Raw genomic sequence first — 19382 nt, 5'->3', positions numbered from 1 at the left:
ATGACCACTAGTTTCTAATGCCTATATACTTCTCTCATTCTATTCACCTACTCATCAGTTTAAACACACAGAAGAACTTATGGACTTGGGACAGTTACAGTCTTAAAATTTATGTCATTCAGCTATGGTGCATCACAGTTTCTTTCTCCCTGGACATATGAATCTTCTGACTGTAACATGTGGGAATTTTGCAGAGGTTGGAGGGTAGAAGCCTTCCTATCAAAGATGACTTTCTGGTTTTGTCTTTGTGGAATGTTTTTGTTTTGTTTTGTTTTTGCTTTGGAATGGGTCTTTCTCCATAGCCCAGGTTGGTCATGCACTTGCAGTCTCCCAATTAAAACTGACTTTTAATTTGATATTTTAATTAAGCACTCAATAGACCCCTAGAAGGGATTGGAAAGAGAGAGTTTGGGACAGGGTCAGGGAGACATCTAAGCAGCAGAAGAAATGTATGTGAAGTCTCTATGGTAAAAACCCAGGTTTCATCTTATTAAAATTAACTTATCTATTGTTGAATACAGTGCACAGAGAAACCATTACATATAGAAATGGGATTATGTGTGATTAGCATGAAACTGCCATGGTATTCCCAGCATTTCAATTGTGTGGCTTTGTCATCAGCAAGAGGAGTGGTTGTCATATGTTTGTCTCTGGCTTTATTCTGGATATAGTCCAGAGCAACTCACAATATCTTGGAACTCTTGTTGGAATTTGAAATGAGAATATTCAGCAAGATTTATACTGAGGTTTTTTTTTTTTTTTACTTTGTAGAGGCAGAATTTAAACACTTATCCCTGCCCCTTTTCAAAATATAGGGACTTTACAAAGTGAACAAATTGATATTTTATAATAACGTACAGCTATGAAATTTCTAGCTTTAAGTAGAGTACCATATTTTGCTTAAGTAAGTTATATGTATTATGTACAATCAGAATGTATGTCATTGACTGATTTTGCTTCATTAGAAAATCCAAGATCCTCCAAAGACCTTTGAAGACTTCTTAAAGTCTCAAAATTTGGTGAGTAAAGCATCCTAATTTACCTAGCAGTACAAACTTTGAAATATCAGATATGCTTCTTGCACTGGCCATCTCTGCTCTGTTAGGACCCTTGTGGATCCCCAGATCTGGGAGCTTTCCCAGACTACCATGGTGAATTTTCTTTCCCACATAACCTGACCTTTTCCATCGCCATCTCAAGTCTGCCAGGAACTTTGCATGCTGCTAGGAGCTTCCCTAGACCTGTCTTGCATTTAGACCTGCTCGAATTACTAGGGTCTTTGTGCCCAAAGCCCTGTGAGCTCTTCCAGCCTGACCTATCAGCCAATCTGTTCAGTTAGCAACCATCCAGCTGACCCTGTTGTTCCAGAACCCTGAAGAGTCAATCCTGGAACCTCAATTCAAAAGTTGTACCTGTAGGGGGGCACAGATGTGGGAAGGGGTCTAAACTGGATTAAGATCTGTTATATGAAATGCCTATAAACTCAGTGAAAATACTTTTTAGACATTACACCTTAACTGAGACAGTGTCTGATACCCCATTTCCACATCAACATAAAGTAGCCAGAAAGTTGAACACAAAGCACTACTCACCTGAGCCATAACTGACAAGTTGAGAAAACAGCAAAATAAAAAGAGATACAAATACCTATACAACAAAGAGGAGAGCACTTGTCCATATCAAGAAATACCACCTAGTCTAGATCCTCAATCTGGGAGAAAAAAAAAACACAAAGTCAATAACCAAGATAATATGTCTCATACAAAAATTAAGACCCCATTCATAATGTTTCCTGAAAATGGCAACCTAGCAGATGCCGAAGACAATGATTTCAAAATAGCAATTATAAATGTGTTCAAGGAACTCAGAAGGGTATGAATAAAAGACTAAATGAAAACCTTGAAAACACAGTTGAATAAAATAACTAAAACAATTTGAGTCATTAAATTAGAATTCAATAAAGAGAATCTCTGAAGAAAAGCCAAACTGAAATAAAACTTAAAATAAAAAACTCAAGGGGCTAGAGAGATGGCTCAGTAGTTATGAATACTGGCTGTTCTTGTAGAAGACCTGGGTTTGAATTCCAGCACCCACATGGGCAGCTAACAACTGCCCATAACTCCAGTTCTAGGGGATCCAACACCCTCTTCTGATCTCCTTGGGCATTGCACAGCTGGGTGCACTTACATACATATAGGCAATACAAGCAAACACATAAAATAAAAATTTTTAAAAACTTAGGAACTCAAAAAATTAGAGGAAAAAATCAAAAAGGAAGTGGAGGAAATATAACAGAAAATATCAAATTTGAAGACAAGCATGGGGAAATGGATCACTCAATCAAAGAAAATGTTAAATCTAAAATAAGCCAGGAAAGGCGTATGCAAGAACTCTCAGACACTGTAAGAAAAGCAAACCCATAAATCATACGTATAGAAGAAGAGAAGAAAACCAGGTCAAAGATGCAGAAAGTATTTTTAATAAAATCGTAGAAAATTTCCCAAGTCTAGGGAAAAAGATAATTATGAAGGTACAAGAAGCATACAGAACACCAAGTAGACATGACCAGAAAAGGAACTCCCCACATCATATAATACTCAAAATTCTAAATGTACAGAACAAAAGATACTGAAAGCCGTGAGAGAGAAAGAACAAGTCACATATTAAGGCAGGCCCATCATAATAACAGCTGACTTTTCAATGGAGACAGTGAAAGACGGAAGGGCTAGGACCAATGTCATACAAGTGATGAGAGAACACAGATTCCAGCTTAGATCACTACACTCAGCAAAATAATCAGTTGTAACTGGAGGAGAAAAACTTTCCATGATAAAAACGGATTTAAGGAATTTATGTGCATGAAACCAGCTCTGTAGAGAATACTTGATAGAACTTCAGTCTGATGAGAAGACTAAACACTCTCAAGAGAGCACAAAGGATAAATAAATTAGCCCACAAGAGTCAACCAAAAGGGTTGTGAGAAAGTAGCACCGCAGCACCAGCATAACAGGAATTAATAAGCACTGGTCAGTGATAATTCTCAATATTAATCATCACAACAACAAAAAAAACCACAGAATAATTGATCTGATTAGAAAACAGGATCCATTGGTTTGCTGCCTCTGAGACACACCTCATAAACAATGATCAACACCACCTTAAGGTAAAAGAATGGAAAAGCTATTTCAAGCAAATGGACCTAAGAAACAAACAGGAGTAGCTGTTCTAATATCTGAAAAAATAGACTTCAAACTAAAACTAGTCAGAAGAGACGAAGAAAGTCACTTCATACTCATTAAAAGGAAAATATACCAGGAAGACATTGCAATCCCAAACATATATGCACTAGACATGGAGACACCCAGTTTCATAACAAAAACACTATTAGATCTAAAAACCTAATTGACTCCCACACAGTGATAGTGGATGACTTCAATACCCCACTGTCAGTAATAGATCAACCAGAAGAAAGCTATATAAACCTTGGACTTAAATGACACCATACATCAAAAGCACCAAACAGACATCTACAGAACATTCCACCCAAATACAAAAGAACATATTTTCTTCTCAGCAGCCCACAGAACTTTCTTCAAAACCAACCGCATATTACAACACAAAGCAAGTATTCAAAAATTTAGGAAAATTGAAATATCATCATGTATTCTATCTGACCACAAAGGAATAAAACTAGATATCAACAGTAATAAAAATAGGAAAAAGTAAACAAACTCATGGAAATTAAATAACACACTATTGAATGAAATTTGGATCAAGAGAGAAATCAAGAAGGAAATTTAAAAATTCATAGAATTGAATGAAAATGAACGCACAGCATACCAAATCTTATGAGACACAATGAAGACAGTCCTAAGAGGAAAATTTATACCATTAAATGCCTCTACCAGAAAATTAGAAACATCTCATATAAATAAATTAATGATGGACCTGAAAGCCTTGGAAAACCAAGAACAAACAACATGCAAAAAGGGTACATGGGAAGAGATGATAAAATCAAGGCCCAAATTGATGAACTAGAAACAAACAACAGTACAAGAAATCAATGAAATAAAAGTTGGTTCCTTGAAAAGATTAACAAGCTTTGCTTCCCAAACTTTTATTTTTTTTAAACTTTTTTATTGAGCTTCTAAAATTTCATATAATATTTCCCACTCACATCCAGACCCCTCCCCCATCCATGCACCTCCCCCCGCCAAACCCTATGTACTCTGCAATACGTGCTGAGTCCTATTCATTCAGGTGTTTGTACCCAAATGTCCTTCAGTGTAAATACGTTCACTGGAGTCTAGTCAGCCCATCCAGTTGTCATATGTAAGTCATACTCTCCCTCACCCAGCAGCAACCAGTCTCAAATAGTTCTCAATCTAGTAGTACACAGGCTGGCTCCACCCCCACCCTGTCCGCTGATGGTCTGGCCTCTCTCAGATGGGCTCAGCCTGGGCTCCAACTCATTCTCCACAGGAGGACTAGCTACCCCATTCATCTCATCACTGTCCCTTAAAGCCTCTCTCATAGGCTGGCTCTAATTCCTTAAACCCAAATCCCAAGACTCCCTTCCCAAACCAGATTAACCACACATCCTACCATAGATCCCTAAATTCTCATCCAGGCAGACCCCTTACCACCAAATTCCCAGCCTTGGGATCAGGCAGACAGACCTACTCAGCCAGGACTCTGAACCAAAATTAAACAAAAACTTGACAAACTTTTAGTCAAATTAACTAAAAAGGAGAGAGGGTCCAAATTAACTAATTCTAATAATAGACTCTGAGGAAATTCCAAAAACTATAAAGACATACTTCAAAAATCTATATTCTGCTAAACTATAAAATCTAAAAGAAATGACTAAATGTCTAAGTAGGACTGGCCTACCAAAATCCTCAAGGCAGGCAAGCTGTAAGTCTCAGTAGCTGCCAAGAGAAGGAGAATGGAAAGGAGAAGGAAAAAAGGCCATAAGGTCATGCCTCTCTAGAACTGGCATGGGGATCAGAAACTTGGCAGACAGGTAGCCACATAGCTGAGAGGGGAAGGGAACATTAGGGAAAAGGTAAAGATACTGAAATGTCAGTGCGGCCCGAAGTGCTAGGGAAGGTGTGGTTAGAAAAGAGATAAAGGAGAAAAGAAGACCTAGGAAGAGCTGCTTATCTATGGCTACTCTATAAGCACTGCACTAGGGCTGGGGATTCTGGGCAGGAAAAGTTCAACTTCTCATTAATGGAGTATTTCGCTCATCGCTTTAGCGTGAATGAAGGTGAACTCACTCTCCTAGGGGGTGGTCCTATGACCAGGTGACAAACCCAGCAAAACTGAGAAGTTAAGGCCTTCATCCAGGCCATAAATTCCCATCCTCTTGACCAGATATTTCCCAAGGGGTTTCCTGCCACTGTAACAGTGAGGTAGGTTTCTTGGAGGCAGCAAAGACATGTATCCTATTTACTGATCCAGTTTGGTAGTCTGTGCCACTTCATTGAGGAATCAAAACAGTCAATATTGAGTTGTTACTGAATGATGTGCATTAATATCTGTTACTTTTGTTGTTTTGTGGTGGTTTCTTAGACCTCTTTTGACTAACTGTTGTGATGTTTACTTAGGCCTCTTTTGAGTAACTGTTCCAGGATTATTTTTCTCTATGACCACTTGAGTATAGTTATTCCTGTCTTCAGATCCAAATAGTCCATCTAGTATCCTAAAGCCAGGAACACTGAAGAAGGAAATCAAGGAACAGACTGAAAATGGAAAGGCATCCATGCTCATGGATATGAAGAATTGATCTTGTAAAAATAGACATCCTACCAAATCTATCTACAGATTCAATCTGATCCCAATTAAAATGCCACAGCAATTTTTCATAGTCTTAGAAAAATAAAAAAAATTTGTATGGAGACACAAAAGACCACAGATAACCAAAGCAATATTGAACAAAAACATGTGCAAAAGGTATAACTATACCTGATTTCAAATTATACTACAGAGCCATATTAAAAAATAGTACAGGACTGGCCCAAAAACACATTCATTGATCAATGGAACAGGATAGAGGATCCAGATGTAATCCATGTAACTACAGCTACCTGATGTGATTTGATGTAGTTATCTTTAACAAAGACTCCAAAAATAGACCTTGGAAAAAAGACAGCATCTTCAAAAAATGATGCTAGGGAAATGTGGGTTTCAACATGTAGGAAAATAAAACTAGGACTTTACCTCTCACCCTACACAAAATTCAACTCCAAATGGATTGAGGGCCTCAATATAAGACTTGATACTCTGAATAATCCTGCTAGAGGAAAAATTATGGCATACAGGTCAACTTATAGGCACAGATAGGAACTTTCTAAATAATGCTCCAGTAGCACAGGAAACAAGACAACAACTGACAATTGGGATCTCATGGAACTAAAAAGCTTCTGGACAGTAAAGGACACTGTGGAGCAAGTGAAGAGGCAAACCACAGAATCGAAGAAAATTTTTGCCAGCTATTCATCTGATGGAGCATTTGTATTAAAATATATAAAGAACTCAAGAAAATAAACACCAAGAAGACAATTTAATTAAAAAATAGACTATGGAACTAAACAGAAAATTCTCAATGGAAAAAAAATAAATGACTATGAAACACTTAAAAAGGTGTCCAACATCCTTGGCCATCAGAGAAATGTAAATTAAAACTAAGTTTTCATCTCACCCTATTCAGAATGGCCATCCTCAGAAATATAAATGTCAACCAAAGCTGGTATGGACTTGGGGAAAGGGGAGCCCTTATACGTTAATGGTGGTGGTGTAAACTAGTACAGTCACCCCTGGGCATAAACACAAAGGACTTTATATCTTACATTTGCACATTCATGGTCATTGCTACCCTATTCATAATAGCTAGGAAATGGAATCAACCTAGACATCCATCACTTGATTAGTGGAAAATGATAATGTGATCCATATGCACACTCAACTGTAAATATCATGAAATTTTCAGGTAAATGGATGCAAATGGAAAAAAAATTCTGAGTGAGATAATTCAGGTCCAGAAAGACAATGGCCTCATGTTGTCTCTCATATGTGGATTCTAGCTTCAATCTTTTGTTTTGTCGGTTTAACTTGGAGTACAAGTGAAGCCAGACAGGAGTCTTTGGGGTGAAACATGTTAAGTGAGAGGGATTGTAGATTATAGGCAAAATGAAAGTACAGAGGTGGAATACTGGAGGTAAAAATGCTTAAGCAGGGAAGGGCATGAGACTTTGGGGGACTAACCCAAAGAAAGGATATATGGAAAGCCATATGGAAGCCATATGGCCTAATTAAAAACATACAGTTGGAGGGATTGTAGAATGCATGTGACATGAAAGAAGAGGGGGCACACTAGGGGTGTTAAATAATTAAACAGGAATAGGGGTGGTGGGATGGGGTAGAGGAGGGTGTAGTATGTGGGGTTAATGAAAACAAAAAAATGTATGAAAAACTGTATAGAAACCTAAGAACATTTCAAATATAACTTTTAAAAAAAGAGTTTGAATGGAATTACCATACATGGGTGGACAATGCCACTCCCAGAAGGCATGGGTTATTAAATAAATCACAGTGCAAGACATGGAATACCTCCCTACAAGTTACTGGTCAAGGAGGCTCTAGAGGTCTTCAAAACAGTGTAGGCTATTAACATTGTCCTTGGTTACCCACCATGTCTACATAGTGAGAAACTATTGCTGTAGATCCCACAGTATTTGCTTGCAGGACATAGAGAAATTGTGGTTGGTAGCTTCAGTTGTCAACTTAACATACCTGGATAAAGGGAGCCTCTACTGGGGAATTTTCTCCATTGGACTGATCTGTGGCCATGTCTATGGGGTATCTTCTTGATTTTTGAGTGATGTGGGAGGGCCCAGCCCACTGTGGGCAATGCCACCCCTGTGCAGGTTTTTCTGTATTGTATAAGAAAACAGGCTGAGCAGGGGCCAGGGGAGCAAGCCAGTAAGCAGTGTTCCTCCATGGCCTGTGCTCTACTTCTTGCCTCCAGGTTTCTGCCCTGAGTGCCTACCTTGGGCTCCCCGATGGATTGTAGCCCAGGAGATGTAAACCAAATAAACTCTTTCCTCCCCAAGTTGGTTTTGGTCAGATTATTTTGTCACAGCAATGGAAAGAAAAAAATAAAAAACTAGAAGAGAAATCAATCTCAAACTGACTGTGAAATTTCCTCCCTGCTTTCTAGCTTTCATGGAGCTGAAAAGTGTTATAGGTGCTTCTGGAAGAGAAAAAAAACAATGATCTTATTTAGCAAGCTATAATACCAACCTGCTATCATGCCAAATTTTCCCCTGAGAGACCCACACGAGCTCTCTGGGATTCCAGAGAGTGCAGTTCTAACTAAACCACCACAATGTTCATCTTAATTTACAGTTTGGAGAATAAGAATATTTATTTGGGCTTGCAAATAAAGTTTATGCTATTTAAAAGAGGGTCACTTACAAAGGCTTGCACACCCATGAGCTCTTTCTCTCTCACATTTGACATTCATGCCATTGGCGCCACCATAGGCTCTGCTTCCCAGATCGCTTTTTTTCCCAAGGTGCTCAGCATTTCCTGTGTCCTTAGCATCTCTTCTCAGCATCTTCAGTGTCTGTCCTTAGACCCTCCCCCTCATGCAATTGAAGCTGACTGATTGAGTGGGAGGAGTGACTGTTTCAGAGGACCCCTACCCAACACCTGCCATGTAAAATGTGCCCACCGGTAAAATACTGGCATGACAATTATGGCTAGCTGCTTTCTGATTGTAGTTTAGGCCTGGGCCACAGGATTAAATTTCATGCCTGGTACTGTAATCCTGGGAGGTCATAGCCCTCAAGTAGAAATTATTATTTTGCTCAATGGTCATGTTGTCAAATTGACTTCTAAATATTTATGTTTATAATCCATAGACCTGGGCTACTCTCAACCTTGGTAAGAGTAACTTCTTTTTGCAATTGGTAACAGTTAATGGAGAAATGCATAATTGGTCAAAGCACTGAGAATAAGAGACTGAGTCCCTAAATAGAACATCTTCATTAACCTCCACCCCCTTCAAGACTCAGGGAACATTGCAGAAGAGAAGATAGAAAATGTAAGAGCTAGAAAACAGAGAGGAGTGCTATGAAATTCTGTCTTCTGAACATAACATGGCTACCACACTCGAACTCAGCAGCTGTGATTTCTTGTGTAAGACTTACACAAGATCAAGCCAGTCAAAATCCAAACAGATGGGGGTGGTGCTCTCCAGGACCCACCCCTTACTGAGGATCTATTGGCAGTTGATAACTGCTGGAGGAGGGAGAATCATTCATTTTGAAAGTGTACCCAGTGGTAGGCTTCCCATGCACACATAGGCAGCACTAATAGGACTTAGTGAGGTTTTTTATTTTTTAATAAGAGATGAAACTGGGAGGGAGACATGTTGGGATGTGGTAAAAGTTAGCGAAGAGAAATGGGGGGTGGATATGATCATATTTCGTTATATACATGTATGAAATTTTCAAGAAAAAGTAAAATTATAATAAAGTCAAGAAGTAAGAAAAGAATTTGAACATTTTAGACTAATGAGCCTAATAAAGACATGGAGAAAATTATATCTAAATAGAATTTATATTCTTCTCAAAGCACACAGAACATTCTCCAAGATAGACCATATGTTGGAACATAAAATAAGCCTTAAATCTAAGGTTGGGATTCTTAGTATCCAATATCTTTTCCAACCATAATGGGATAAAACCACAATGAATAACAGAAGTTATTGGAGAATTCTGGAGAATTCACAAATATGTGGATATGCAATATCAAACTCCTAAACAATTAATGGGTCAAATAGGAAATAAAAAACAATTTGATAATCCTAATACAAATGAAAATGGCAACATAATATAACAAAACATAGTATACAGCAAAACTACATCTAAAAAATTTGCAGTGGCAACTGCCTGGGAACTTATATGAACTTGCAGCAATGGTGACAGCATGCACAAGACCCATTCAGACTCAATCAGACAACAACAACAACAACAACAACACAGCATAGAATTAGGGGAAAGCTCAGTAGGACCCAACCTTAGCCAAGGAACTATTGGCAACTGATTACTGCTGCATGAGGGAGAGCTGATTTTCTTTAAAGGAGAGACTTTACATAGGCTGACAAGAACCAATGGATGAACTTGCATGTAGGGACATCTGGGTACAAAAGCTTGTCTTGATAGGCCTTAACTTGTATGACAAAATGCATGAAATTTGGCAGGGGAAGCTATAAGAGTTGCAGATGGGGGAGGAGGTCTAAATATGTTTAAGATTCATTGTATGAAATGCACAAAAATTCAATAAAAATATACATTAAAAAAGTAAAAAATGACATAATTTTATAAATCAAGGAACAAGAAAAAGAACAAAGAAATTCCAGTGTGAGTAAAAGGAGGGAAACAATGAAGTTAGAATACATACAAGTGAAGAGAGAACCTAAAAACAATATCCATAAAACTAAGAATCATTATAGTCAATACTATAAAAATACAAAGGATCATAGGAAACAACTGTAAAAAATAAAGCAATGTTTAAGATAACCTTAGAAGAAAAGAATAAGTTCCTAGGACCATAAAACTACAGTAACTAAATCAAGAAGAAATAAAAAAACTCTGAACAGACTAATGATGAGTAAAGATATTGAATCAGTAATAAAAAATAAATCTCTCATTTTAAAAAGCCCAGGACATCGCTGCTGAACCCTATCATACATATTAAAAGTAATTAAACCAATCCTTTTCAAACTCTAACAAAAAACTGGAGAACAGAACACTTAAATGTCATTTTATGAGATGGCCTGAGAGTGCCTGATCTGGCCTCTGCCAGGTATAGGGGCTGAGAACTCAGCAGAGCACCTGGATCCAGCCTCCACATGGTGGTGAGCTTCCGCAGATCCCACCATACCAAACCCTTAACCGGGATTACGCGAATCCCTTCCCACAACCCCGGGGTAGACCTACCTACTGTAGGGCAGAGACCTTAGCAGAAGGCCTGAGAGTGCCTGATCTGGCCTCTGCCTGGTGTAGGGGCTGAGAACTGAGCAGATAGCCTGAGAGTGCAAAAATCAGCCCTCCCCCCCATAGCAAACTCCCCAGATTGTGCTCTGAGTACCCACTAGTAGGAGTCCAAACTTTAGAAAGAAGCCTGAGTATACCTGACTGGAGCCCGAGTTGCGCCTCTGTGAAAGCTCCTGAGTATCTGATCTGAAGCCATCAGTTCCCTCCGAAATAAAATCTGAGAGAACCTGAAACCTAGACCAAGCAGCTTTACATATCCAATAAGAAAACAACCAAGGGACACCAATAATACAAACAGAAGCAGACTTCAACTCAACAAAAGAAGGCTTGAGTGTCATACCAGAATCACAAATAACAAAAGAAACCCACATGCCAAAATCACAATGGAAAAATAATATGGAAAACCAAAATAACATGTTCCCACCAAACTCCACCAGGCCTGTAGAAGAGTTCTACAAGGAAAACCCCCTAAAGATAATCAGGCCACAGAATTTAAAAGAACAATCATAAACATGACCAAGGAAGTCAACCAATTTAAAGAACACACAAATGAATACATCAAAGAAGTAAAAGAAGATAGGGATAAACTTCTGATTGAATTCACAAAAGAGACAGAAACATTGAAGGAAACTTGGGCTGAAATGAAGAAGGAAGGGAAAATTCAATAAGCCAATTTGAAACAACAGAAGAAAGCCTCACCACTAGAATGAATGAAATGGAAAACAGAATGTCAACACTGGAAGATAAAGTTGAAAAATTGGACTTCTCAAGCTAAGATTATGAAAAAAAAATTTTTTAAACACAGGAATGGAATATGTAAGAGATGTGAGACACCATGAAAAGACCAAATCTACATAACATACACATAGAGGAAGGAGAAGAATTTCAGGTTAACGGTATTGACCAGATCTTAAACAGGACTGTAGAAGAGAACTTCCCAAAAGTAAGGAAATAACATCACCATACAAATACAAGAAGCACATAGAACACCAAATAGACAGGACCAGAAAAGAAATTCCCTATGGCATATCAAAACACTAAATGTACATAACAAAGAGAGAATACTGCAAGCTGCAAAAGAAAAACAACAAGTCACATATAAAGGAAAGCCCATTAGAATTACAGCTGACTTATCAATGCAAATTATGAAAGCCAGAAGAGCCTGGACCAAGGTATTTCCCATTCTAAATGGCCATAGATGCCAACCCAAAATACTTTACCCAGCAAAAATGTCTATTACAGTTGAAGGGGAAAGAAAAATCTTCCATGACACAAATAGGCTGAACGAATACATGTCCACAAAACCCACCCTTCAAAGAATACTTGAAGCAATACAAAGAATGGAGAAAGTAACAACTATATCCCAGGGGCAATAGAAAGAAACTAAATAAAGGCATAATTGTAGAAAGACAAAATTAGACAAAGGATGCAAACAGTAATCAAAATGATGGCAACCAATACACATCTTTCCATTATAACTTTAAATATCAATGTACTGAACTCCCCAGTCAAAAGATAAAGGCTAGTTGAATGGATTAAGAGACAAAATCCATCTTTATTGTCTGCAAGAAACCCATCTCACCTTCATGGACAGATGAAAAAGAATGAAAGGATGGGAAAGACTATTTCAAGCAAATGGCACTAAGAAACAAGCAGGGGTTGCAATTCTAATATCTGACAAAATAGACTTCAAACTAAAACTAATCAGAAGAGTCAAAGAGGGTGACTTCATTCTGATGAAAGGAACAATTAACCAAGAAGGTATTACAATCATGAACATACATGCACCAAACTCTGGTGCATTCAAATTCATGAAACAACACTACAGGACTTTAAGACACAGCTTAAACCCAACTCAGTAATAGTAGGGGACTTCAATACCCCATTGTGTCCATTAGTCAGGTCAACTGGACAAAGAATAAACAGAGAGACGTATGAATTAAACGATACCATACATCAACTGTACCTAACAGACATCTTCCACATATCCCATCCAAACACCAAAGAATACACTTTCTGTTCAACTCCCCATGGGATTTTCTCAAAAATTGGCCACATACTGGGTCACAAAACAAACCTCAACAAAACAAAGAATTGAAATAATTCCATGCATTCTATCATACCACAATGCAATAAAGCTTAAATCAACACTGGAAGAAGCCCTAGTCACTACACAAACTCATAGAGATTAAACAACACACTCCTGAATGATGAGTTGGTCAAAGGAGAAATTGAGAAAAAAAATAAAAGTCTCCTGGAATTCAATGAAAAGGACAATACAACAAAACACTTTAAAAGCAGTCCTAAGAGGGAACTTTATAGCTCTAAGTGCCTACATTAAAAAATTAGAAAGAGCAAAAATAAATGACCTAACACTTCAACTCAAGACACTGGAAAGGCAAGAACAAATGAAACCCAAACCTAGCAGAAGATAAGAAATAACAAAAATCAGAGCAGAAATTAATGAAGGAGAAACAAAGAAAACAATACGAAGAATCAATGAATCTAAGAGTTTAGTTTGAAAAACTAAACAAGATAGACAGACTCTTAGCCCAGTTAACCAAAAGAAAGAAAGAGCAAATCCAAATAAACAAAATCAGAGATGAAAGGGAAAACATCAGAAAAGACACCCAAAAAATTCAGAATATTATAAGGGAATACTTTAGAAACCCATGCTCTATTAAATTTGAAAACCTAAAAGAAATGGATGGATATCTAAAATCATGGGAACTAACAAAGTTAAACCAAGAAGAGATCCACAGTTTAAACAGACCCATAACATATAAGGAAATTGAAACCACTAAAAAAATCCCAGGCCCAGATGGATTTACAGCAGAATTCTACCAGACATTTAAAGACTGCCAACCAATACTATTTAAATTATTCAAAATGATAGAAACAAAGAACTCCCGAATTCCTTCTATGAAGCCAGCATCACTCTAATACTCAAAATAGGTAAAGAGAAAACTATAGGCCCATATCATAAATGAACATAAATGCAAAAATTCTCAACAAAATACTGAAAACCTCATATAGATGTACATCAAAAAGAACATTCACTATAATCACATAGGCTTTATTCCAGAGATGCAGGGATACATGCAAGTCAGTAAACATCATCAATCATATAAATGGACTCAAAGACAAAAACCACATCATCATCTCAATAGATGCAGAAAAGGCTTTCAACAAAATTCAGCATGCATTCACAATAAAAGTTCTAAAGGGAATTGGACTGGAGGGAACATCCCTCAACATAACTGAAGCTATATACAACAAACCCACAGCCAACACCATTCTAAATGAAAAAAAAAAAAACTGGAAGCAATCCCATTAAAATCAGGAACAGACAAGGATGTCCACTATCTCCACTTCTTTTCAATATAGTGCTTGAAACTATTGCTAGAGCAGTAAGACAAGAGAAGGAAATTAAAGGAGTACTAATTGGAAAAGAAGAGGTCAAATTATCCCTTTATGCAGATGATATGATACTATACCTAAGAGATCCCAAAAATTTCACCAGAAAACTCCTATAACTGATCAACATTTTCAGTAAAGTAGCAGGTTATAAAATTAATCTACAAAAATCAGCAGCCTTTCTATATACCAATAACAAACAATTGGAGAAAGAGTACAAGGAAATGCTCCCATTCACAATAGCCACAAAAAATGTCTTGGAATAAACCTAACCAAAGACATCAAAGATCCCTACAATAAAAAATTTTAAATCTTTAAGAAAGAGATTGAGGAAGACACCAGAAGATGAAAGGACCTCCCATGCTCATGGGTTGGAAGAATTAATGTTGTGAAAATTACCATCCTACCAAAAGCAATATATAGATTGAATGCAATCCCAATAAAAATCCCCATGGCATACTTCACAGAATTAGGAAAAAAAAATCCTTAAATTCACATAGACGCACAAAAGACCCCAGATAGCCAAAGCAACCCTGAGCACAAAGAGCAACACTGAGGGGGATTACTATACCAGATCTCAAAATATACTACAAAATCTTGACTGGATAGGATTTAACAACATACATGACAGAATGCATGAAATCCAATAAGAGGGGTTATGGGGAGTGCGGATGATAGAAGGGTCTACATTTGATTAAGATCTATTGTATGAAATGCACAAAAACTCAATAAAATATTTTTAAAAGGAAAATAATGTGACAAAATTCAACATTTCATGATTAAAAAAAATCTCAACAAGGGGCTAGAGAAGAGATGGCTCAGTGGATAAGAGCACTGGCTGTTCTTGCAGAAGACCTGGGTTCAATTCCCAGCACCCACATGACAGCTAAAAACCATCCCTAACTCCGGTTCCAGGAGATCCGACACTCTCTTCTGACCTCTGAGGGCATTGCATGACATAGGTGCATTTACACACTTGCAAGCAATGCACTCATACACATAAAGTAAAAATAATAAAGTATTAAAAAAAAAAAACCTCTCAACAGACTGGGTAGTAGAAGGAATGCAGCTGCAGACCTTCTATCAGGGTTATATGTGACAAGTGAACAGCCATCATCATACTTGATTTTGAGGAGCTGAAACTTCCTCCTGTCATAGAAACAAAACAAAATTGTTTATGCTTGACTCTTCTGCTCAGCATTGAAATGGAAGTTCTAGCCAAAACACATTTTGGAAAAATCCAAATAGAAATCGAAGATATAAAATTGTGTTTTTGCAGAAGGCATGTTCTTATAAAAATCTGAAAAAATGACTGAAAACTCAGTGAAGTTTCAGATTATAAAATCAACATAGAAATCAGTAACATTACTATGCACAAACTGAATTATTATTTGATATTAAATATTATTATTATCATTATTTGAAATATAATTCCAGAAAACAGTCTCATTCGTAATAGCAGTAAAAAAATGGGAATGTTTCAACCAGGAAGTAGTATATCTACATTAAAAAGTGTGACATTAGTAAAGCAAATGAAAGAACACGATGCTAACCTATGTTCATGGGCTAGATAAGTAAGGATTGTCAAACTATCCATATCAGCTAGAGAAACCTGAAGATTTGGAACAATTACCATTAAAATTCTAGTGACATTGTTTACAAAAAGAGAAAAAAAATCTTGAAGCTTATTATGGATAGTTACAAAACGACCATAAAAATTCAAAGCAATTCTAAGTACCAAGGACAAAGCTGAAGGCATTCTTCCCTCAACTTCAAACTATACTGTAAAACTATAGCAACCAAAACAGAATTCTTTAGTATTAAAAACAAATAGACAGTGGAACTAAACAATTCAGAAGTAAATCTGTATATTTGTAGGCAATTGATTTTCAACAAAGATGTCAAAGACATACAATCTCTTCAGTAAATGGTGTTTGGATAATTGGATATTCACACCCAAAATGACACTGAACACTTATTTCATACATATAAGAAATCAACTCAAAATGTGCTAAAAATAAAACCTGAGTCTATGAAACTACTAAAAGGATACACAAAGGAAGAAAGAGTTCCATAACATTGATCTAGACAGTGTTTATTTGTGCATAACCTCAAAAAAATAAACAACAAAAACAAAATGAACAAATGGGATTAAATCAAATTAAAAAGCCATGGAAACGACAGCATGAAAAGACAACTCACAAAATGAGAGAAAATGCTTACAAACCATACATATGGTAAGGGGGTTAATATCAAAATATATAAGGTTTTCTATAACAAGAAAATAGCTCAGGATAAAATGGACGAAGGATCCAGTGGGCATGTCTCAGAAGAGGCATGCAAATGGTTCAACAAGTACATGAAACTGTTCCCAGCATTGCTATTGGAGAGAGGCCAATCAAATTCACAATGACATATCACCTTTTGTTTACCTTTGTGCTCTCTCACTTGGGCCATTCCAGCTGACTCTACTGGATATTTTGAGCTTGGTTGATGATTTCTTGATGTTTGCTGCTTCTCTCCATCTGCTACTTGCTAATTATTCTTTTACTTTTGCTTACTATATGCTTAATAAACTCATTTAAAACTAAAAGTGTGGCTAACATAGATCATTCTCCAGACCACACAAATCACATGCAATAATGTTGATAAATGTAGGAACATGCTAAATGATGTAAGTCAGACCCAAAAGACAGTTACTACATGATCTAGATTTACATATAGAATTCAAAAAGGTGGAAATCTAGGTAGCCGAGAGTAGCCTGGTGGTTGCAGGGACCGGTAGGAGTACAGAAGAAATGAATTGAAGGATTCAAAGTTTCCATTACACTATGTTAATGTATTCTGGAGATCTGCTGGATAGAATGGTCACTCTAGTTAACGTATTATATATTTGAAAGTTGCTAGGACAATAGATCTCACCATAAAAACGAAGCAAGCCTGTGTGAGATGATGGGCATGTTATTAGCTTTATACTTTGCTGATCTTCTCATAGAATACACAGACGTTAAACAACATGTTATTTACTTTAAATATGTATAATTTTGTGTGTTATACATTAAACTGAAAAAATAAAAGCAAAAAGCCAACTTCTGTGCCTCCTAATTCTCTATTCCCTGCAAAAAAAACCACTGAGGAATTATCTTACACTTTAAAGAGTAAGACAGAAGACGTGAACCCTGTGTGTGTGATTCTAAATTTTATTCTTTTTCTATAAGAGGAATCACTAGATCAAGTGATGAAACAGTAGAGTTTAGGTTTTAACAGGAAAAAGGTATTAATGCAGTTCTGTGTTTATATGATATTATGTAGGAGAATGCTTTTGTTTTCCAGAAATATACACTAAAGTATTCAAGGGTAATATGTCATCAAGGTAATAACTTATTCTTAAATAATTCAGAAAAATGCCTTTGCAAAGCACTTGCAATTTTCCTAAAGCTTTTTAACTATTTCAAAACTTGTTTTAGAAAATTAATAAAAATGTGCTGTAGAATAAAATCTCAAATTTAGCTCATAGGCTTTAAACTTTATTATTTATATTTATTAAAATGCTTTGAAATGTATCTTCATATTTTTAGGAATATTGGCCCAGGGATTATTGCTTTAGAGATAAGGACATATTGGATGACACTTTAAAAAAAATACAAGAAGACAGTTCATTTACTTCAGTTTATTCTACTCTACGGGACAATGTTCCTCGATTATTTAAAGAAGTCATTGCCATGGACTCAAGATTAAACGAATGTTCATTTCTTTTGCAAAACCATGCCTCCAAACTATTTGATTGTAGCAGAATGATTTCCAAGACAAGTAAGATTTGTTTTTATGTGAACAAAGTAATCGTTCTAGTGTGTGTGTGTGTGTGTGTGTGTGTGTGTGCGTGCGTGCGTGTGTGCCTGTCTGTCTGTCTGTCTGCTGCCTCTATGTGTGCTCTCATAAAGAATGAAATTCTTAAATATAAATATTTTAAAACAAAATGTTAAAAATATCATCGTTAAAGCATGACCTATTACATATTTTTAGGTATGTCTAAGCATGTAGTTTGAAAGAAAGTTTACAAGGACAAACTTAAAACAGTTATGAACTTCATTGAACTGGAATTAGAGGTAGAAAAATATCAGGGATTCTGGGAAACAAGATGCACCAACTGATACTGTGGGAATCCAGTCAGCCAGCAAGGGTCAATGTCGAAACTAAAATTTTGATGTTTGGGTGAGAGGTAATCTATATGGCTTAGGTTAGCTTATAAATATATTTGGCAGTAAGTTTAAAAGAGTGAATGACTGAAAAGCATATCCTCAAATAATAATTTTTCCTTCTTAGAATTTGTATAAATATTTTCTTACCTAACTTTATTGACCAATACTTCCAGAATAATTATACTAATAATACTAATTACAATAATAATACTAATAACTGCTGTCTTATACTTTTTAAAAATCAGCATACTAGGTGTTAGGCATCACTATGGCATTTTCAAGCAAAGAATGCTTTAATAAATTCTTTCCATCTATTCTACCCCTTCCCTTAACCAACCCACTTGTGACCTATCTCCAAGTCCCCTTGTCACTTGCATGTCACAGGTGTACTTTTGTGTTCCTACTTCTCAGCACCTCCTTTTACATTCTCTTGGTTTCCTTTCTAGTTTTTTAGACTTTTGCCACATTTATACCCATTTATGTGTGTACATGTACAGGTACAAAGTAGAATCTGCATATGAGAGAAAACATTTAGTTTTTGTCTTTCTAAGGTGTATTACCTCAGTTAATATACTTTCCAGATCCATCCATTTCTTGAAAATTTCATAATTTTATATGTCCATTCATTTCTTTTATTTATTTATTTATTTATTTTTAACTTTAACAAAAAAATTATTGAAAATTACATATGTGTATC

General features: G+C 36.5%; 1 protein-coding gene across 1 annotated transcript in view; it reads left to right on the top strand.

The window, feature by feature from the left end:
• The first annotated feature begins 17148 nt into the window (after positions 1 to 17148).
• The window catches only part of Fam227b (family with sequence similarity 227 member B), a 237896-nt gene continuing 235662 nt past the window's right edge, over positions 17149 to 19382 (top strand). The window contains exons 1-2 of the mRNA XM_008831829.1: positions 17149 to 17160; positions 18065 to 18296. Of these exons, the coding sequence (XP_008830051.1) occupies positions 17149 to 17160; positions 18065 to 18296 (244 nt within the window). The remainder of the gene's footprint in view (positions 17161 to 18064; positions 18297 to 19382) is intronic.

This window comes from Nannospalax galili, unplaced genomic scaffold (assembly GCF_000622305.1).
Source record: "Nannospalax galili isolate Female #2095 unplaced genomic scaffold, S.galili_v1.0 scaffold735, whole genome shotgun sequence".
Classification (NCBI taxonomy): domain Eukaryota; kingdom Metazoa; phylum Chordata; class Mammalia; order Rodentia; family Spalacidae; genus Nannospalax; species Nannospalax galili.
This window is presented reverse-complemented; position numbering and strand designations above follow the sequence as displayed.